This window comes from Myodes glareolus, chromosome 2 (assembly GCF_982192425.1).
Source record: "Myodes glareolus chromosome 2, mMyoGla1.1, whole genome shotgun sequence".
NCBI lineage: Eukaryota > Metazoa > Chordata > Mammalia > Rodentia > Cricetidae > Myodes > Myodes glareolus.
The window spans coordinates 63225051-63247708 of record NC_142027.1 but is presented as its reverse complement, the minus strand read 5'-3'; the positions used below and the strand labels follow the sequence as shown (position 1 = coordinate 63247708).

At 40.9% G+C, this 22658-nt stretch overlaps 1 protein-coding gene across 1 annotated transcript in view; it reads right to left on the bottom strand.

Annotated features, from left to right (window-relative positions):
• The window catches only part of Impg2 (interphotoreceptor matrix proteoglycan 2), a 66898-nt gene that overhangs the window by 18282 nt on the left and 25958 nt on the right, over positions 1-22658 (bottom strand). The window contains exons 8-11 of the mRNA XM_087897814.1: positions 19178-19339; positions 12624-12682; positions 10590-10610; positions 655-899 (exon numbers count right to left, since the gene is read on the bottom strand). Of these exons, the coding sequence (XP_087753940.1) occupies positions 655-899; positions 10590-10610; positions 12624-12682; positions 19178-19339 (487 nt within the window). The remainder of the gene's footprint in view (positions 1-654; positions 900-10589; positions 10611-12623; positions 12683-19177; positions 19340-22658) is intronic.

Genomic DNA, 22658 nt, shown 5'->3' with positions numbered 1-22658 from the left:
TTACATTTTTTTCCTCATTTCTCACTTCAGTTAATTATGTTACGCTGGAAATTTTAAAGGTTAAAGAGCCCATACGTGACGACATCGTGGCAAAGCAAACAGAAAATAGGCAATAACAGCAAATAAGATAGAACTCTGTCCCCCTTTCCTTTATGATCCCAGCTCCATCTGCTCATTGTGACCCATGACAGGATTGCCACAGTTACCGAAAGTCGAACTTCGTGTTGAGCTTTCGGGGCTCAGCATCTGGCTCTTTAAGCCAGCTTCCCTTAGCTTTCCTCCATGGTTCCTTTTCTGCCAATTCTTAAGCCTTGGTCCACCGGCCTTTTCAACGGCTCACACTGCGGTTGCCGTGCAGCACGGCAGCCTGTTGCGGTTCATATTTCCTTTTCTTTACACTCTGTTCCCCCTTCAAGCTGCTTCTAACTGCCATGTTGTTCTCCACTTCCCCACTCTGTGACCTTCTGGGAAGACACATTCCAGGAAGCCCAGGATAATCTAACCCAAATGACTGTTGGGATCCATCAGCATGGGTCCTGTCTTGTGCAGTCTAAGAAAGGAGAACCATATATATTAGTGAGGTGAATCTTCACCAGACGATATCGGAAAAGGAGGGAAGTTACGTACGGATGTCAGGAGTGATAGTCAGCTCACCATTGACAAGCTGGAGAGACTTGGGATCTGGATTCAAAGAGGAATTTCCCATCAGAAAGTTCTGGTGGAGCGTCTCAGCGATGTACTCTCTGAAGTTGCTAATTGTGTAAACAGCAGTGGGCTTATCGGCCAGCTCTACAAGGCCATGGTTTTCCACCTTGTTGGAGTGAAGGCTTATGAGGTCCCAGGTGGTATTGCTGATGGCCTCACCATTGAAGGTAACCGCATAGAGAACGTCGATCCCACTGTGGATGACAGGGGAACAGATTAGGTCCAGCTAAAAGAGCACAAGAAAGCAGCTTTGGGTCTAGAGACAGCATTAGGTCAAGAGGGGGATTCTATCAAAACGTGGCACCTCCTCCCCTCCCCAGAGAACGGAGGGTCATAGCTTCAATAACAGGACTAGAATTCTAAGGAAGCCACAGAGTTAACCCTACCACAGTATCAGAGGTTCTTCATGCACCACATTTTGTACCATTTCCCTTTCTTTCAAAGCCAACTCCTTTCTTTTCAATAATTCCCGTCTTCCTTCTTCCTCTATGTGAACAAGAGTTCCTGGGGAGAAAATCTAACTGTCGAGGCTGGCAAACTATTCAGAACTTCAGTGGTGTGGAGAGGCTGGGATGTCTCAAGGCCAGAGCCAAAGTAATAGCCATTTACTGCCCGCCTCTGTGGGTGACATAACGCCCGTGTTACTATTAGATAAATCCTTCATAATGTGCAAACAGAGCTCCAGCTCCTACCAACCCCAAAACTAAGATAACATCAGGGGCCTATAACAGAGATTTCTCCACTTTATCATGACCCACTTCCCCTATATCTCCACCACTGTATTTTAAAAATATGCTGACTTAGGACATTCTTTGCTCTAATACCATGAAACTACTGTCATGTTGGTACATGGAATTTAGTGCAACCGAAACCTATGTTCCCAGGCCATAGTCATTTTATATATGGCTCTAGAATGTATTATCTCTTCTCTTCTCTGGAAGATATTTCTTGCATTAGGATTTGTTACAATTTATACTTCTGTTAGAAAAGATATATTGGTCTCTTCAGATGACTTAGACAATGATGGAATTTGTCACCAAGCCTGATAACCTGAGTTCAATCCCTGGACCCACAATAGTGTGAAGGAGAGAATCAACTTCCACAAGTTGACCCTGACCTCTGTTCATATTGTATGGCATGCATGTATGCACATGTACACATGCATGGACGCACACATACACATACACACCTTCTAACTCCTCCCCAAAATAATTTAAAATTTTTCTCATATCTCCTTATTATTGCTATCAGAAAAGTTAGGTACTAAACCATAGATATTCATTGAGGAGAAAAAATTTCAAACTTTTAGGTAAAAAGTTAAATGTTTTTGAAAATAAAGCAACTTATTTTTCTAATATAGAAAAATGATAGATGATAGACAGACAGATAAGCAGACAGACAGACAGCAGGCTAGGATATTTTCTGGAATGACAGCTATGTGACTCTTTCAGGAGACCTACTTCTGAGTGACGGGCCAGAGAATTTACAGTTCAATAAATTTAATGTGAAACTGCAAAGGGTGTTATGACAAGATTTTTCTCTTGACCTGTTTACGACACTCTGACGCTTACTAATTCTATATTTAACTTAGAGATCCTTATGGGTTTTTTTCCTATTTTTCTCTTTTATCTTTTTTTCTTTTGATGATTCCTTCATTTATGAATGAAATGGAACAACAGGAAGTGGTAACAAACAACTATTTACAAAGTAAGCTTTTTCACTAACCCTTTGTACAAGCAAATGAAAAGAAGGTAGGATAAAGGAGGGAGAACAAACAAGCAGTAGCTGGTGTGATGTTTTACATTTCCTTAGCCATTGAAGAAATAATATAAGAAGATAAAGTTGGGAGCCGATGGGAACGTGTCTCCTGGACAGTCAGTCACCCCCCCCACGCACTCAGGCATCTCTAACAACCAAACACTAATAGCTTTTAAGTGTTCTCAACATGCCTTTGTCTCAATTAGTTTTCACAAAAGTTTATTAAAAGTTTTATGTTTTCAGAATATTATTAAGGAAACAATAATAAAGTTAGAAGAGAAGGCAAAAGGCTCCTTGGAATTTTGCAGTGAAGATGTGGCGCAACCAGGCTTCCGCTTCAGCACCACGCAATTACCTGACAGAGTCATTATGAGGGCATCTCTGTGTCATTCACCACTACACTGCCCCCAGCTTGCCTCTTCACACAGCCTGCACATCTGGTACACATGATACCTCCAGGGCCAAGAACAAAAACACCACTCAAGCCAGATGTGTAATGGAAGATATCTATTTCAGACATTCCATGGCAGCAAATGATTACCAACTCAAAACATAAAAACAGACAGCATCTTCCCAGGAAATTAAATATTTGTGTGCACAGATGTAGATATGTACTTGAGTATATCATATGTATGTGAGTATATCATCCACAATTGAACGGGTACCTACTCGATTATAACTGTCATGTGCTTGTAAAAAGATTTTGTTATTGTGACTGCCTCTCTCTCTTCTTAAGTTTCCAGTCCCAATATTCATCTTGGCAATTCATACTGAGAGCTACCCCGTGTCTATTACATAAGCAGAAATCTAGACATGAAATGAAGTTTCTTGAATGAATGTCATCTTTACTGAACTTTCAGGAAGGCTGATTAACTGATTAGGACTTTAATGATGGGAAAGTTTGAAATATTGCAAGACTAGAGGCAAATTATCTTGGGTCATCTTTAGTCCTATTCATAGACATGTACTAGCCTCCTCTGTGTGTGACCAAACATCTTTGTGACTAGGAGGTAAATTCCTCGGATTGTGCAAACAGACCCCTAATTTCCACCACCTAAAGGCTAAGATGGCCATCAGACGCCATCTAAGGCCTACAGCTGACATTTCCTGCTTTTCTGTGCCCGTCTGTCCGTGTTTCTCTCGCTGTATTTGAAACAGCATCTGTTACTATTTATCCTGTTACTATAAAACTCCTTGAAACCTTTACCACATCAGAACATGGAATTTGGGTAACATGGAACCTGTGTTTCTAGGACACAGCCACTCATATTTGACTCCAGAATTAATAATCTTATCCCCTTAGAGGTGAGACTGTACCTTCACATGGGCACCAGTGTATTGGGGCTTCTTTAAAGGTATTTCCATAGGTTAAAAACAAATATAACAAACTGTCCTGGTTTGATGAGAGTGGTCATTCTGGTCACCCAACTTCCCCTGGGTTTGAGCTTATGAAAGAGACTTTTGATTGTAACTTCTCATGGGTTTTCCTATGGGGAAGGAATACATGAGCTAGCCAATGCAAAACTCACACAGTTGGTGGGTGCATTTCCCATTTGAAAAAGATCGATTGAAAAGAATTGTCTTTTACGGTTTAGGGAGCGTGCAGTGGTCTTTAGAAGTCTTCCTTTCCTACCTGTAAGTACTGTATTGTTCAGGCCCGTCCTGATGAACATAGTGCAGATGATACCCTAGTCTATAGAGGATGCCCGTAAGCAACCAGACCTCTCCAATATTCCTCCCTACCCTGCCTGTTAACATACATAATTGATTACATTGAGAAAAAGAAATTCTGGGTCCTTTCAGTATTGATTTCCTCCCAGATCTGACAAGCATCCTATTCTAAAGGGTGACTTTGAGCTCTTTAAAAGTGATAACTGATACTCCAGTAAACAGACCTTCAGCCACATTCCAAGGAGAAAAGGCATCAAGGTACCAAGGGAGCTAGTTAGATAGCATTGAGTAGAGAAAGGAGACTAGTGGGAATATGAGGGGGACAAAAGAGGGTAGGAGGTGAACGTGACTGAAAGCCATTACGACGTGTGAAGGGCATGTCCTCAGTCCCTCAAGCAATCAAAGCCTTTTAATGATTTAGGCTAAAAGGTTAATCTGTGAGTAATTTTCAATCTTTCTCTTTAAGGAAAGGAATTATGTGATGATTTCAAGGCATAAAACAATAAGAGGACGCCTTCTGGTTTGAACTTACCATGCCACACTCCCCATTTCTCTTTGGAAACCTCTGGTCTTTTGATGTCCAGGTGCCACATACCGATCCTCAGATCCTTGCATGCCCACTTATTCCCCCAGGTCCATGCATCCCCTTATACCGATCTTCAGATCTTTGATGTCCACTTATTCCCCCAGTCCATGCATCCCCTTATACTCATGAACGAACGTGTGCGTGCCTCCTTCACCTTCCTATGCCTTTTATGCTTCAGCTTGACTGTCACCTCCTCAGGGGGTTTCTTTCTCACACTGACAACATGGGTCATGTTCTCTCTCTCCCACCGTCTGGACAGACACCGTTGTCATTCTAAACATCAGAACAATGTATTCCAAGCATTCAAAACAAGGCCTAACTCATAGTAGCTCAATAAATACTTCCCAAAGTAATGGCAAAGTGATGGATGCTGTCACTAATATAAACAGATCAGATCATTTTTAGTTTTGCCACTTAAAGGGCACTTCATCTTTTAGGCTGGAATATTTTCTGTCTCTAAATATAAAAGGAACGACTTTTACCCTGAAGAGCACGTCTATTTTCTTCATACATTTGTGTTCAGTACTCATTTAGAGATATTGTTTCCAGGTCACCCACAACTCAATGCCACATTCTTCGCGAGCCTGGTGGGATAAACCACATCTGCATATTCAGAAAGTTGGGCTCCTCCTCAAGGTATCCGTATAACATATTATACTTTCTTTACTGTTATCATGACTCTAAGACAGGAAACAATGGTAACAATTAAGAAAAGGAGGAAGGGGAGAGGAAAAGGAGTAGGGGGAGGAAGAGAAGGAGGAAGAAGTTGAGGCTGTGCCTAACAGAACTCCAATGGCTTCCTTGTTACATGAAATATCGGCCAAGGAAAGTCAAGCACTTATTTATTGGCAGGGTAGCATGTGCCTTGCATGGCTTTTAGACATGAAGGAGAGAAGATCATGAGAAATGTTCTTGGATGAGAAATCTATGCAAATCGGGAAGTCTGTGTTAGATTACCAACCTTGTTCTTTGCTGACAAAGTATCATTTTGCCTCCCAGTATTTGCATTGCTCATCTAAAGATAATATGTCTTCTATAACATATCTCGTCTAATAAAGACAAATTCATTAAGAAAGATAAAATGACTCAGAAAGATAGTATAATTTATTATCATGTTTTTGTCTTGGAACAAGAACTCAAAGAAATACTTGCAATACCAAGAAATCATGTATTCCTAAAGCCAAGAACTTCACTGTGACCCAGGAAAGCTGCACTCTGGCAAGCCATAAAGTGCAAAGACTGCTCTGGATGAAGGAAATTTTTTAAAATTTCAAGATGCCAAGGAAGTTCACAAGAGGGGTAGACAGAACATTTCTGATTGAAGAAAGCTGTGCTGGCCCCACACCCAGTAACCTGAGGTAGCCGGCCACCGTGGCACCAGGTGCATTTCAGTGTGAATCACCCTGGAACCCATCAGTTAGGTGTCAATCATATGGAGGAAAGATTCGCCCTTAGTCTCTCTCCCCAGATACCCCAACTGGCTAGTTTGCTGTACACATTTTACATATCATCACTCAAGCTGAATAAGAGTAGAGTATCTCAGGGAGACTCAGACAATGCCTCCCTAGTAATGTCTCTTCTAGAAAGAAAGTGTATGCTTGCTTACAATGCCTGAAGCTGAAGTTGGGACATGTGTCTACCAGATCAGCATGCTATCTGTTCCTTTCAATTGGGTTCTACTAAGTCTGTGTAGTAAGTGGGGATTTCACGTAGTAAAAAGAAAATCAAAAATTTCACATGCATCTAAATGCTGGTGGCAAAGGAGGATGGAGTGTAGATTCTTTATTTCTGTTCTACATGGTCGCTCATGCACAACTCCGAACACTAGCATATCAAATTTACAAATCAGTTCGGCCATCTAGCTGACACTACCTGATAACACTACACAATTTTGAAAATTCTGTCCTGGCTAATGTTCTATACTAATGTAGTAACTTCATGTTTTCTGTGTTCTACACAAGACTGTTAGCAGTCAGCAAATGGCTACTACCCATCCTGTCGATACTAGGGCTAGCCTCAAATTTTAGGGCTGTTTCCACAGTCTGATCACCATAGGAAGTAACTAAACAGCTAGATCTCTTGAGTGCATAGTGCAGAGCATGTCACAATCACTAAAAGTAGAAACCCAAATTCTGATTGATCAAGATATCTGATATCTCCTAGTCATGAACTTTCAACAAGACAATATGTCTCTCTAAAACAAAATGTCCTCATTAGCCAAAAGATACAAATACAAATCCTCATTTTACTATTCTACAAGGGTACAAAGATGACAAAATTTTAAGAAAAAAAAAAGGATTATCACCCTATGCATTTCAAAACCCAAAAACTATTCATTTCTCTATGCATGGTGTTTGCTCAATAACAAAGCATTTCATAAATACCTGTCAAAAAATGTAAATGAAATCAGAAACACATTTTCAAACCTAGGTGTTTATTGGGGTTGGTTGCAGTGTTCTTCCTCATTCCACGCACACCAAATCCCACGAAGTCCAAGCACCTGAGCCGCAGTGGAATAGACACCACATGCATCTTTCGACTTACTTCAAGAAACCTGGCATTAGGGAAAGTCTGAGGAATCCACAATGATAACCCCAGTTAAGATTCTAAGCAATGTGGCATAACTGGATATCAACATGTTAAAAAAATAAAAATAGATCCACATCTATCACCATGCACAAAACCCAAGTCCAAATGGATCAAAGATCTCAACATAAAGCCAGCCACATTGAACCTCACAGAAGAGAAAGTGGGAAGTACACTTGAATGCATTGGCACAGGAGACCACTTCCTAAACATAACCCCAGTAGCACAGACACTGAGAGAAACAATTAACAAATGGGACCTCCTGAAACTGAAAAGCTTATGTAAAGCAAAGGATACGGTCAACAAGACAAAACAACAGCTTACAGAATGAGAAAAGATCTTCACTAACCCCACATCAGATAGAAGTCTGATCTCCAAACAGACAAATATACAAAGAACTCAAGAAATTGGTCATCAAAAGAACAAATCAGTCAATAAAATAATGGAGTACAGACCTAAACAGAGAACTCTCAACAGAGGAATCTAAAATGGCTGAAAGACACTTAAGGAAATGCTCAACATCCTTAGTCATTAGAGAAATGCAGATCAAAACAACTCTGAGATTCCATCTTACACCTGTAAGAATGGCCAAGACCAAAAACACTGATGACAACTTATGCTGGAGAGGTTGTGGGGTAAAGGGAACACTTCTGCATTGCTGGTGGGAGTGCAAGCTGGTACAACCCCTTTGGATATCACTATGGCGATTTCTCAGAAAATTAGGAAACAACCTTTCTCAAGACCCTACAATGTAACTTTTGGATGTATATCCAAAGGATGCTCAATTGTACCACAAGGACATATGCTCAACTATGTTCATAGCAGCATTGTTTGTCATAGCCAGAACCTGGAAACAACCTAAATGTCCCTCGATCGAAGAATGGATAAGGAAAATGTGGTGCATTTACACAATGGAGTACTACACAGCAGAAACAAATAATGACATCTTGAAATTTGCAGGCAAATGGATGGATCTAGAAAACATCATATCGAGTGAGGTAAGCAAGAACCAGAAAGACAAACATCATATATACTGACTCATAAGTGGCTTTTAGACATAAATCAAAGATAACCAGCCTACAATTCACAATCTCAGAGAACCTAGACAACAATGAGGACCCTAAGAGAGACATACATGGATCTAATCTACAGGGGAAGTAGAAAAGGACAAGATCTCCTGAGTACATTGGGAGCATGGGGACCATGGGAGGGGGGTTAAAGGGAGGAGAGAGAAGGGAGTGGAGCAGAGAAAAATGTAGGGCTCAATAAAATCAGTAAAAAAAAGAAAAAGAAAAAGAAAGAATCTAAGCCATAGTGGGGAGGGTGCCTGAACTGGCCTTCCCCTCTAATCAAATTGATGACCTTAATTGTCATCATAGAACCTTTATCCAGCAACTGATGGAAGCTGATACAAAGCTCCCCAGAGTCCAGTCAAAGAGAGGTAGGAGTGATAATGTGAGCAGAGGGGTCAAGACTGTAATGGGAAGCCCACAGAAACAGCTCACCCACACTAATGGGAGCTCACTGACTTCGTACTGACAGCTGGGGACCAAACTAGGCTCTCTGAATGTGGGTGACAGTTGTGTAGCTTGGGAAATTTGTGGGGCCACTGGCAGTGGGGGCACGAGTTATCCCTGGTGCATGAACTGGCTTTTGGGAGCCCATTCCCTATGTTGGGATACCTTGCTCAGCCTAGATTCAGAGGGGAGGACCTTGGTCCTGCCTCAAGTGATATGACAGACTTTGTTGACTGCCCGTGGGAGGCCTTACCCTCTCCAAGGAGTGGCTGGAGTGAGGAAGAAGGTGGGGAGACTAGTAGGAGGAAAGGAAGGGGAAATTGGGATTGGTGTACAAACTTTTTTTTAAAAAAAACTGTTTAAAAAACAAAATTAAAAACAGTAGTCCTCAGGTTTCCTAATGCAACCCTTTAATACAACTCCTCATGTTGTAGTGACCCTAGCCATAAAATTATTTCATTACTGCTTCATAACTGTAGTCTTGCTACTGCTATGAACCATAATGTAAATATCTGGTATGTGACCCCTGTGGGTTAGATTTTAAATCCTCTCTAGAATGCTTCTCAATGTAAATGCTATCTAGGGCATAATGACAACCCAAAAAGGCCTGTATACATTCACTACAATATCTTTGTTTTTGATTTCTGTTCTATAGTATTTTCATGAGCAGTTAGTTGAATCCACAGATACACAGATGTGGAAGCCAAAGATGCCGAGCTGACTGCAATGAAGGAGCATTTCTGTAATGGCTGAACACTCCTATAGTTCACCACAAATTTGCTTCATGGACTCCATTTGTATTTACGAGGCTTTTAAGAGAAGTAAATTAAGAGTCCAATGGACAAAAACAGCAATTTTCAAAAAAGGGGATGACTGATTGTGTCTTTGCATTGTGCTTCCTAAAATTTCAAGAACAGTTATCTTTACAAATAAGCTATCATAAAGTTCAATGATATCACCTTCATCAAATGCACCTTAAAGTTCATTTGATTGACTGGCACAAAGGACTTGAAAGTGTGTTTGCTAATGAGTTTTATTTTTATTTTAAATTAACTATTTAAAACAGTAGTCAGTTAGCTATCAGTCCTAGCCTATGAGTGCACTTCAGCCTAATGTCTACGGAACTCCTATTTCAGTGTTCATAAAATGGTTTTCATTGGGCTGGAGAGATGGCTCAGCAGTTAAGAACATTGGTTACTCTTCCAGAGGACCCAGGTTCAATTCCCCAGCACCCACATGGCAGCTTATAACTGTCTGTAACTCCAGTTCCAGGGGATGTGACACCCCCACACAGATACACATACAGGCAAAGCACCAATCACTGTTCATAAAATAAAAATTAATTAAATTAATTTTTTAAAACAAATGATTTTTGTCTTGGCAAGTTTGTTTTTTTTATGGACAGAGAATTTCACTATGCAACTCAGGCTGGTTTTGAACTGGCAATCAGCCTGCCTCGGGTCTAAAAACTAAGGTTATGGGTGTGTACCACCACAGACAGTGACCAAAGCTTCACTGGGGAACAGCTGTTCTCTTTAGTTAACAATGCGTCTCCTGTGTCTATGGCATGAGAAGTTGCAATAGGGACTCTATGGCCTTCAAAGGTTAAAATGTTTATCATGGCTCTTTGTAGCTTGCCCACTTCTGGCCTATAAGGAGTGGCACAATGAGACTAGGGGAGCCTGGAGACCTGAGCTGTGCTCTCCTGTGCCCCAGCACTAGATACTAACAGTGGACAATAAAGAAATACTAAAAGGGACTTTTACCTGCCATTTTCCTGAGGAGACCTGAAAAGAACAAAAGTATCAGTTAGAGTTCAATTATCTTTATAACTGTCACATCATTCATTGCTATTTGAAATGTCTTCTTAAGGAAAATATGTATCCAAATCAGATCTATGGTGTTAAAAAAGAAGTGAGCTTGAGGCTAGCCTATTGGTCTATATACCAAGGTCCAGGACAACCAGTCCTACATAGAAAGATTGTGCCTCAAAAAAACAAAAGGAAATGAAGGTGAAGAAAGAGAGAAGTCATCTTAAAGCCAAGGGGTTTTACAGTTTTTTTTTAATTTACCCTAAAAATACTTCTTAAGTGTGTTATTCATCTCTGTAAATCAACTTATTGGCAGATCATCAGAAGGTTTCAATTGTTGGTATTAAAATCAGGACTGTCAGGCTGGAGAGATGGCTCAGTAGTTAAAAGCACTTGTACTAAGACCATTGGTAAAGGTCCGCCCAGCTAGCCTACGGTACATTGCATAGTGTTTAGTCTTTGTCTGTTTTATATAACAGGCATCAAATAGATCTTCTTGGTCTGGAAAGATGCTCAGCTGTTAAGAGTACTGGCTGCTCTTCCAGAGGACATATTGTATCCCCAGCATCCACATGACAGCTCACAACTGTCTGTAACTCTAGTCCCAGGGGATCCTACACCCTCTTCTAGCTTCTGAGGGGGCAGGAACTGCACACATGCAGTGTAGAGTTACATGCAGGTAAAACACCCATATACACAAAATAACAAATTTTTTTTAAAAAAAGAACATCCCCTACACCTGAAACTGTGCTAAGCGCTTTACAAAAATTAATTCACTTAATCCTCATTAAGATTCATTAAGGACTGCTAATATCCACCTTGCCTGTAAAGAGACTAAAGAACAAAGACATCATTAATTTCCCCAGAGTATTACAAAAGCTTTTTTAAAGTGGGACTCATAGGTGAATTTATTTTATGCAGAGGAAAAGTTGAGGTTGAGTACTCCAATCAAAGCCATCCAGCCCAAGGTGCACAGGCAGCATTCCCAGCAGACAAGCTAGACAAGATGACTCTAGAGGTCATGTGTGTCACAGCTACCAGATGAGTGAGATCGTCAACAGCCTTCGTTCTGGTCATCGTGGAGGTGCTGCAGCGCTCCGCTGGAAGGGCTGTTGTGGCATAAGGTCAAGTAGATAGTGCAACAGGCATTGCCTCCCTGCACCAGGTAGTTACTTGCCCTTGGATTAGTGATTTCAATTGTCTCTGTTCTGGGGGAGGGGTTCAAGACAAGGTTCTTTACCGAAGGAACCTTAGCTTCTTTACCCCTGTAGCTTCTTTACCGAAGGAACCTGGGCACCATACATACACACGCACGTGTGCGTGCATGCATACACACACACACAGGCACACTAACGTGCTACATAAACACTTGCTGCCACCACAAGTACTGCTGAGAACATGAAGCACAGCCCCAACTTGTGTCCCAATATCCAATATCCGGGCAAAAGCAATTTCCCGGCCCCCAAATGGAAGACTCTCGTGTGGGGGTAAAGAGCAAGCCCTGAAATATGAGCTATTTCATTTCAAAATCCCTCCTCCACCCTCAGGTGAGAGCTGCTTGCCCACAGTAGGCTAGTTGATTCCTTTAACCTGCTTGTCTCTCCAGAAAGGAGGGTTGGAAGTGTCTGCTCTGAGGATTGACAGTTACCTCACTACAACACTGAGAAGCTTCAGAGAAAGCCTGAAGTCACTTCTAATCTGACTCCAGGGCCCAGTGCCAAATGAGAGCTGCATAGCTGGTCTAAACAACGCCTAGGATCTTACTACAGTCCAGCCTCAGACTGAGCTACATCTCCATGGATACATTACTTTAACTCTCATTAACTCAGTTTCACTTGTACAATACTAGTATTAATTAATTCACCAGAAGTAACATTATTACAGCACTCCAATCACGAGCTGTTAGAATATATGTGGTGAACACCAGGCTAGTCCACTCAGACAAAGGGCAGCACGGCACACACGCGTTCTTAGAGTACATCTCTTTACCTGAATTCAAGAACACGCATGTCCTTGTATCCTGGTAGCCCTCTGAATGCGTTTCCAACCTGTTCAGAACATAAAAATAAAGATGACAACTAAGAAGAATATGTGAAAGAATATTTCAACTCTTTGAAGAACAGAACCAAAGGTATGCTTGTGTCAGACGCTTGTGTCTGACAATTACCGGAGCTCATACACATAGATCAAAGGTTATAATGTTAGAAAATGATGTTTACTGCAATGCTATCATCATCTCCTTTTCATTTTAGCTTTCATGATTTTAATGTGCTTTAATTTTATTTTTGTAGTTTAAAAAAACACACTTCTTACTAGTTAAAGCCACATTTTCCTCCTTTGTGTAAAATATTAAGAAAAACATTCATTTCAAAAGAAGCTTATAATAGTATTTGTATACCAGCATTTTTAAATGTTACTGTTCCAGTTGGAAATCTGGCCCCAGCAGGCATCCTGGCAGAGTCGAGCGTCTGTTTTCCCTGAGTGTGAATGTGTCTGAGAGTCTGTTTCCTGTCCCCACATCACAAGAGAACTAGGAATACACTCAGCAGTCAACAACAGTCTACAAGGCCAGAGTTATCCCCAGACAGACTGGTCGTCACAAAGTAAATTAAGAAGCAGTGGCCATATAACTCCACTGGTTAAAATATCAATTTATGAGCGTCACATCCGCGAGAGCTGGTTTCAATACCAAGTCTTTAAAATGCAGCCACATCTGTCCATACAAGCTCAGCAACTGAAGAAAGAAAAAGAATGCCACACTGGGAATGTAAAAAATAATCTAATTATATAAAAATATATATTTAAACAAAATTCAATATTTAATCCAAACTAATTCCAAAGGTGGCTCACACAAGAAAAATGGAAATGTTAGGGAACTTTAGTGATTTCTCTGGGGAGCTGCTTTTAACCACAACCTCACAAAATCGGGGGAGTAAAACTATTTGGAATTGTGGTTCGCTGCAGATCTTCTTGTTTCAAAAATGAAGAATTCAAGGAGCTGTGGCAATGGCTCCGTCGGTCAAGTGCTTGACCTAGTTTGACCTCCAATGCCCACGTGCAAAACTGTGTGATTGCAGTGCTGGGTAGGCTGGCCCAGGGAGATCTCTGCTGGGGCTGGCTGGCCATCCTGAGTTGATGAGCTCCGGGTTCAGGAACATAGCCTGTCTCAAAAATGAGGGTGGAGAGTAACTGAAGAAAACACTCAATGTCCACATACACACTCACACATGTGCATGTACTCTACACCCAGGAACACACGCACATGGGCTCACACAAATGTGTGTGTACCTCGTGTACACACAAATAAAGGATTCCCATCCATAAAGCATTTGCCTGTGTAGCTTGTGTTTTGCTGTTTGAGAAGGAAGAGTAAATACCTGCAGGATAAGGGAGGAGGGACGTCGTAGAAGTAAGAATCTGTTGTGGAATATTATTTTAAGATGTGTTACATTCGTTTATGCTGTGGAACATTTGTTTTAATGATGCAAAGATGTGTTACATTCTTTTATGTTGCATTTGTTTAACTCTGTGAAACTGCCTTACTTTGCCTCATCTAAAACACCTAGTGGTCTAATAAAGAGCTGAACAGTCAATAGCAAGGCAGGAGAAAGAATAGGCAGACTGGCAGGCAGGGTGAATAAATAGGCAAAAAAGAGAGAAGAGAGATCAAGCAGCAGGAAAAGGAGGAACAAGAAAACAAGGAGAGGAGGACACGAGGGCCAGCCACAGAGGAAGAGTGAAAGTAAGACATAGAGAAGTAAGAAAAGGAAAAGGCCCAGAGGCAAAAGGTAGATGGGACAATTTAAGCTAGAAAAGCTGCCTAAAAACAAACGCAAGCTAAAGCTCGGCATCCATAAGAAAGTAATACGCCTCTCTGTGATTTATTTGGGAGCTGGATGGTGGGCCCCCAAAAGAGTCAAACAGCAAAGAACAAATAAGTAGAAGATCTGGGAGAAAAACAACAACAAGAATCAGAAGTCTAAGGTCGTGCATTTGCTGGTCAACTGAATGAGCATCAGCTTTCCTCTTGGAACTAAGACTGCCCTGCCTTCCACCACATCCGCCTTTGAACATTAAATTGAATGGAGCTGAAAGCATCCCATCAACCACACAATTCCATGATTACTAAGGGGGCCAAGGCCTGGGATTGGGTCCAAACACATACAGGTGTTATAAGTCACTGCATGCAGTTAGCTACTGCACAGAGATTCAGTGCAAGAAATCATTTAATTTTGTCAGCACCCATATTGGGAACAGGTACAATTTACTGAGCAACCACTCTATCTGGGGCTAGGAAGCTCTACTTCTAATCTTTGAAGAATCACCAAAACATACATACTACCCTGATTTTATAAATGACAGAACTGAGACACTAAGATGGCACTCACTTGGCCAGGATCACAGAAAAGCTTTCAACCAGTCCCTCATACTGTCAGGCTGTGGATTTTTTTTAAATCTTGGTTTACTGAAGATCTTGTTTTAAGAATGAAGAATTTAAGGATGGCTGGCTCAGAAGTTACTTGCCAGTCAGCTTTCTCTAATGCTGCCATTCATATTTACCCATTGAACTACACTGCCCTTTCCTTTTTCTCCTGCTTCATGATACATTTGAAATGGAGAAACTCATTATAGTTTCTGAAGGAGCCTCTGTACAGGAAACGAGGAAGGACCACTTTGAAAGGCAAATAGAGGCTGGGAGGATGGCTGAATGGGTGAAGGGTTTGTCATGCAATTTCTGGATTCAAATTCCTAGAAACTGATGTAAGGCCAGATGTCATGAAGAGCATCTGTGAACCCAGTGTTTCATACAGGAGGTAGAGACAGGAGGATGCCTAGGAGCTAGCATGCCAGACAACCTGATACACACATCAGTAAACAACCGGGACCCTGTCTAAACAAGGCATAAAGCAAGAACCAAAAACTGAGGCTACCCTCTGACCTCCACATGCAGGTTGTATCACACACATGTTCAAGCACACACACACATGCACACAACCTTTCACACAAAGAAATAGTTATCAGAGCACATGTCACTCCAGGTCAGAAGGTGAAGGTGGTACAGAGGCTAGTTAGAAGGAGAAGGGGTGGCTCATGGTTGGCCCAGACCATTCATCACCCTCAAACTACCTCAGCTCAGTGACCACATATTTCATAAAGTCATTACTGAGGGGACACCTTTCCGAGTGTTTATTAAATTTTTCTCTAAATCTCCAGTCATTCCTGCAGTTGTTTACTGAAACACTAAAGCTTGTTAAAGGCTCCTTAATCCAGGCAGGAAGACCAGACAGCCAACTAAAGACAGATCTGATGCCAGGTGGCCACTGGCCTGGCTGACATTTCTCCCGCATACCATACAGCCTTGCAACTTGGCCGCACACTTAGGAAAAGAATCGTCTGGCCTACCTTCCTCCCCATGTCTGAAGGCTGCAATGATGCTATTTGGCTGACAGATGCATATTTTTGTTTCCCATCTGGACACAATGACTGGGGAAGGAAATTAAGCCAAGGTAATGGAATTAACAAACTTGGTCAAGGAGAAGTCAATCAAGTAGGAATGGAAAAGAAGCAAACAGGAAGAAATGCAGTGCCCTGTCATCACATAGACGAGCGGATGGCACCCAAGGCGATGCTACATAAGAACAAAGACATACCAGAAGGGCACCAGGTATGGCTGATGTTTAATGGAAGAATTCTGAGTTCAAACTCTATCCAGAATTCTTTCATAAGGTAAGTAACAGCATGGTTTAGCACATGGTTATTTAGAAAATTCCCCCCCCAAAAAAAAACCTCTCACCAGAGCCAGAGGACAGAGGCAAAGGGGATTATTTATTTCCCACATCCCTTCTGGTGCTTCTCAACTTTGCACACTTGTACCTATGAGTTAACTACTTAAAAGTGTCCAAACAAAGAAAAAAGAATAAAGATGAAATTTAAAGAAATTAAAGCTAATGTTCGCTCCAGGAAAAAAAAAAAAAAGATAAGCAACACATAGCCATTCAGAGACATCCGTTCCTCCAGACATTGACGAGCCGAAATTAAAGCACAGAGCCCGCGCGTCCTCCGCTGTGCTGAGCTGCAAAAAGCATTTGCTTGTTAATGGGCAGAAAGAGGTTTCTGTGACAGAGCTGACCTTTCTGAACGTTTCCCAATGTTTTCTGAACCCTAGGAACCCAGCAGATGCTCAGTTTGAGTTCTCAACTTACCTTTGTGTTGTGGTTATGAAAAACTTAATCCCCAACAATCATGTTAGCCAGTCAAATGAACCACCCGCATGGTGATGTTTGCTTCCCATAATGCACATGTTTAAAATAATTAAGTAAAAGTTTCTTTAAAAACTTTAAAAAGAACCAACTTTTTGTTTCGTTGATTTTTTGGATTGTTTTCTGTGTTTCTATTTTGTTGATTTCAGCCCTCAGTTTGATTATTTCCAGTCTTCTACTCCTCCTGGGAGAGTCTGCTTCTCTTTTTTCCAGAGTTTTCAGGTGTGCTGTTAAGACTCCAATATGTGCTTTCTCCGTTTTCTTTAAATGGGCACTTAGTGCTATGAACTTTCCTCTTAGCACTGCTTTCATTGTGTCCCATAGGTTTGAGTATGTTGTGTCTTTATTTTCATTAAATTCAAGGAAGACTTTAATTTCTTTCTTTATTTCTTCCTTGACCCAGGGATGATTCAGTAGTTGACTGTTCAACTTCCACGCGTTTGTAGGCTTTCTGGTGTTCGAATTGTTATTGAATTCTAACTTTATACCGTGGTGATCCAACAAGACACAGGTGGTTACTAAAATTTTTTTATATCTCTGGAAGTTTGCTTTGTTACCGAGTATGTGGTCAATTTTCGAGAAGGTTCCATGAGCTGCAGAGAAGAAGGTATATTCTTTCCTATTTGGGTGGAATGTTCTATAGATATCTGTTAAGTCCATTTGATTCATTACCTCTAGTAATTCTCTTATTTCTCTGTTGAGTTTCTGTTTGATTGACCTGTCCTTTGGTGAGAGAGGTGTGTTGAAGTCTCCTACTATTAGTGTGTGAGGTTTGATGACTGCCTTGAGTTCTAAAAGTTTTTCTTTTACATAGGTGGGTGCTTTTATATTAGGGGCATAGATATTCAGGATTGAGACTTCCTCCTGATGAATTGTTCCTGTTATGAGTATGAAATGTCCATCTCCATCTCTTCTGATTGATTTTAGTTTGAAGTCAATTTTGTTAGAAATTAGAATGGCCACACCAGCTTGTTTCTTAGGTCCATTTGCTTGGAAAACCTTTTCCCAACCCTTTACTCTGAGTAGATGTCTATCTTTGTGTTTGAGGTGTGTTTCTTGTAAACAGCAGAATGTTGGATCCTGTTTTCATATCCAATCTCTTAGTCTGTGCCTTTTTATAGGTGAGTTGAGTCCATTAATATTAAGTGATATTAATAACCAGTGGTTGTTCATTCCGGTTATTACTGAATTTTGCATGCAAATGGATGGACATAGAAAACGTTTTACTGAGTGAGGTAAGCCAGACCCAAAAAGAGGAATATGGTATGTATTCACTCATAAGTGGATTCTAGCCATAATTAAAGGTCTTTGAACCTATTATTCGAGATCCTAGAGAAGCTAAATAAGAAGGTGAACCTGAAGAAAATCATGTACTTATCCTCCTGGAGATTGGAAATAGACAAGAGTCCCAGGTAACCTCGGGTGCATGAGGGGGGGTGGGTGTTGGAAGGGGAGAGGGTTAGAGAGAAGGGAGTAGGGGAGGAATGGGGAAAACTCGGGGGACTGAGATGGGGGGAGGGAGGAAGGATGGATATGGGATCAGGGAAGAATATATCTCAACTAAGGGAGTCATTTTAGGGTTTACAAGAGACTTGATTATAAATGGGATCCCAGGTCCAAGGAGAGATCCCCAGATTGTTCTCTGGACAGAGGAGAGGGTGCCTGAACCGGCCTTGGCCTATAACCATACTGATGAAGATTTTGCTTATCACCATAGATCCTTCATCCGACGATGGATGGCGATACAGACGAAGACCCACATTGGAGCACCGACTGAGCCCCCCATGGTCCAAATGAGTAGCAGAAGGAGGAAGAACATGAAAAAAAAAACTCAGGACCGCGAGGGGTGCGATCACCCACTGATACAAGGGGACTGATCTAATGAGAGTTCACCAAGGCCAGTTGGACTGGGACTGAACGAGCATGTGATCCAACCAGATTTTCTGAATGTGGCCGGATTCTCTGAATGTGGCTGGCCCGGAGCCTTTCTGAAAAGCCATTGACAATGACACTGGGACTTGTTTCCTCTGCATATAATGGATTTTTGGGATCCAGTCTGTTTGGATACTCACCTTCCTGGACCTGGAGGGAGGGGGGAGGAACTTGAACTTCCCACAGGGCTGGAAGCCCTGACTGCTCTTAGGGATGGAGAGGGAGGAGGAGGGGAAGGGGGAGGAGTGGGAGGGTGTTGGGAGGAGGGGCGGAAATGGAAACTTTCATAATTTAATAAACTTTGAAAAAAACAAACAAACAAAAAAAACTTTAAAAAGAAAAATCACCCACCTCTGAAATAAACTCTTCAACGAGGAGCCGGTAGAGGGCGCTGGAGGGGTCCCGCAGCTCTTCGCTGTATTGCTTCCCCAGAAGGTGGATGCTGAATTCAGCTATCTGTTCCACAGCAGGCTGTGTGGGCCCCTCTGTCACCTTCTCAATTTCATTGCTGATCTGGAGTTAGAAAGAATAATAAATATCAGTATTTATTTATTCAGTCAATAAATATTTACTGATTACCCTCAATGTTCCAGATACTACATTTAATGATAACTTTTTATGTAGAATTTAATTTTACAATAAAATGAATAACTTTGAGGATATACGTGAATGTTATAATCACTATACAATTGTATAGTGTTCCAGCACACATTGATGAGGAAGAGCAAGAATATTTCCATAGGAAACTATCAAGATGAGTAAGAAAATAGTTGAACATTCTATAATTTCATCAAAACATGGCTTACAGAAATGGTTCTCAAACATTTTGATTCAAAAATCCATTTAGACTCTTGAAAATAACTCAGCAACTCAGAAAAGTTTTATTGATAAGTATTACAACTCTAAATATTTACCAACAAACTTTTCAAAAGATAAATTTGAAAAACATATATTAGTTCATTTTAAAACAGCAGAGTAGTTGGGTATAGTGGTACATGCTTTTAGCTCCAACACTGGGAGGCAGAGGCAGGTAGATCTCTATGAGTTCAAGAACAGCCTGGTCTACGTGGTAAGTTCCAAGCCAGCCAAGGCTGCATAGGAACACCCTGTCTCAAATATAATAACAGAGTAAGCAAATTTCATGCAAAAGTCAACAACACATGCTATGAAGCTGAAAATAGTGGGAAAGTGACATTGTTTATACTTTTGCAAATTCCTGAATGTCTGGCTTAATACAATATGGCTGAATTCTCATGTTTATTTCTGTATTAAATTAATCACAATGTACTATTCTAACAGAAGCAACATGAAGAAAATCTGGGCATATAAATATGTATTAGTGGAAAGGAAACAGAGCAATAATCTTTTCAGATAACTTGGAATATTCTGTAATGACACTACACCAGCTTAAAAACAGGTCATTCCTTAAACAATAATTGCCTTTGGTCAAAACCACGACAAATTTTGTGCTCCACTCAGTGACATTAAAACCTAAGTCCAGCATTTGACTAGCATGTTCAAGACCCTGGGTTCAATCACAGAAATTACACACACACACAGAGAGAGAGAGAGAGAGAGAGAGAGAGAGAGAGAGAGAGAGAGAGAGAATATATATACAGAAATTACACACACACACACACACACACACACACACACACACACATACACAGAATAATCAGAAACTGGTGTGGTAGTGTGTGTCTATATCCCCACAGTCAGAAGGCTGAGTGAGGCTGGGTAAAGACCAAGAGTTCAAGGTCAGCCTGGGCCTCATAGTGAGTTACAAGAGCTACAGAGTGAAGACCCAAGATGCCATCTCAAAAAGAAAAGAAGAAAATAAAATAATTCCAGGTCTTCCAGTGGTCAAAGCTGATATAACATGGGCAAAAAAATTAATATTGAATTATAACACAAATAACAAACTATCTATAAGTCTACTCATATGAATAAAGGACTGAATAAATGAAGGTATCAATAGTTTCTTTCACAAGTTTACTTAATAAATCTAGAAGGAATGAGGGAATTTTAGCATTACTACTAGAACACTACAGTAATAGTTGCTGTATGCAGCACATTTAAATGAGCACATTCAAGCCAAGTGTCTCCGCTGTACATATAGAAACATGGGAAGGGTGCACAAGCAGCCTGAAGATGCTGAGCAAGCCAATGGCTTGGCTGAGACTAGACTCATTGGGGTCTTCCCTTTGCACTGTACACTTTTCATCTGATGGCTATCAGAAGCCTATCAAGTTTCAGAACAGGAAAGAACCTTGAAGATCACCCCCATTCCCTCTGGTGACTGCATTCTCTCCACGACATCCCTGAACAAAGGCTTCCCATCTCTACTAAAAGAGCTGCCATTAGAAACAGACATGCTTTTCAGAGCAGGCTCGCACGCTTTCAAAACGCTGCCAGAGTTGGGAAAGTCTTATGATTAAACCCAAACTGACTCCCTATAAGTTCCATTATTGATAAAAAGTTGTCTGCCCTGGCTCACAAGTAAACTACAATAACAGAGGGCCTTTCACGGTTGCCAGGAAGCTATCAAACTTCCTCTGACTCGCCACTGGCTGCTCTCCTCCTGACATTTCCAATGACCTTAAATTTACCTCAGAGTGTGGCACCCATTCATGAGTTCTAATTAAAATATGGTGGCACAATCACCTACTTAACGGAGAGTTTATATTTTCATTAATGCAATCTAATATTACATGACCATTTACTACATTTGGGTATTTTTCCAGGAAAGTACATTCTATTTACTGCTCAGTAATGCTAAGACTACTAATGACAAAACTTGTTAGGTATGTGGGATTTTATACAGACTGCCTTTTTTTGTTTATTAAATTTCATCTTGGGGTTGGAGAGATGGATCAGCAGCTAAGGGCATTTGCTACCTTATAGAGGGCTGGGTTTAGTTCCAGGCACCCATGTGAAGCAACTCACAACCACTTGTAAATCCAGTCCCAGGGGACCTGGTGCATTGTTCTGCTCCACAGGCACCTTCACACACATGAATGTAAATACACACATACAAATACACACATACACACACAATTTTTAAAATAAATATATCAGGCTAGAGAGATGGCTCAGCAGTTAGGAGCAGTTATGCCTGCTCTTCCAGAGGTCCTGAGTTCAATTCCCAGCAACCACGTAGTGGCTCACACCATCTGTAATGAGATCTGGTGCCCTCTTCTGGTGTGCAGGCATATATGCAGACAGAATACTGTATGTCCATAATTATTAAGTCTTTTATAAATAAATTTATCTTTAAATTTCATCAGAGTAAACTGAACAGAGACTTCTACTTCTAATATTTTTATTAAAAATATACTTAGTACCCTTAACTCTGAAGAACACCTAAAATACGTGTTTGCTTTAATGTTTTAAAAACCTAGGTGGTATTTAAGACAGTAAGAAACAGAAAGAAAAATACCAAGATGTCAAGATGTTCATACAGAAATTACAAGACCCCAGAAAGACAATTTCACATAGATGGTGTCAGTTTCCATGAAGCAGATACTATTCCTTCATGGCATAAGCTGTAATTTTAAAGACCACAAAAGGTTAAAGTACCAACTAGAAGCCCTGTCCTAGTTGAAGGTGAAATCCATAAAACAGGGGTTCTTAAATCTCTGGGGACATTTGACAAAACATAGGCAAGACTGAAGGAAGAACTGAAGAAGAGGAAGAACTGGATGAACACAACACTGAGTTCCAACAGAGAAATAAAAGTTCCTGAAATAATGAAGAGCCATGACAGGGAAATGAGGCAGTCAGGCTCACAACTGCTCATGAGAGGTAACAGCTAAGACAGTCTCAGAATTGA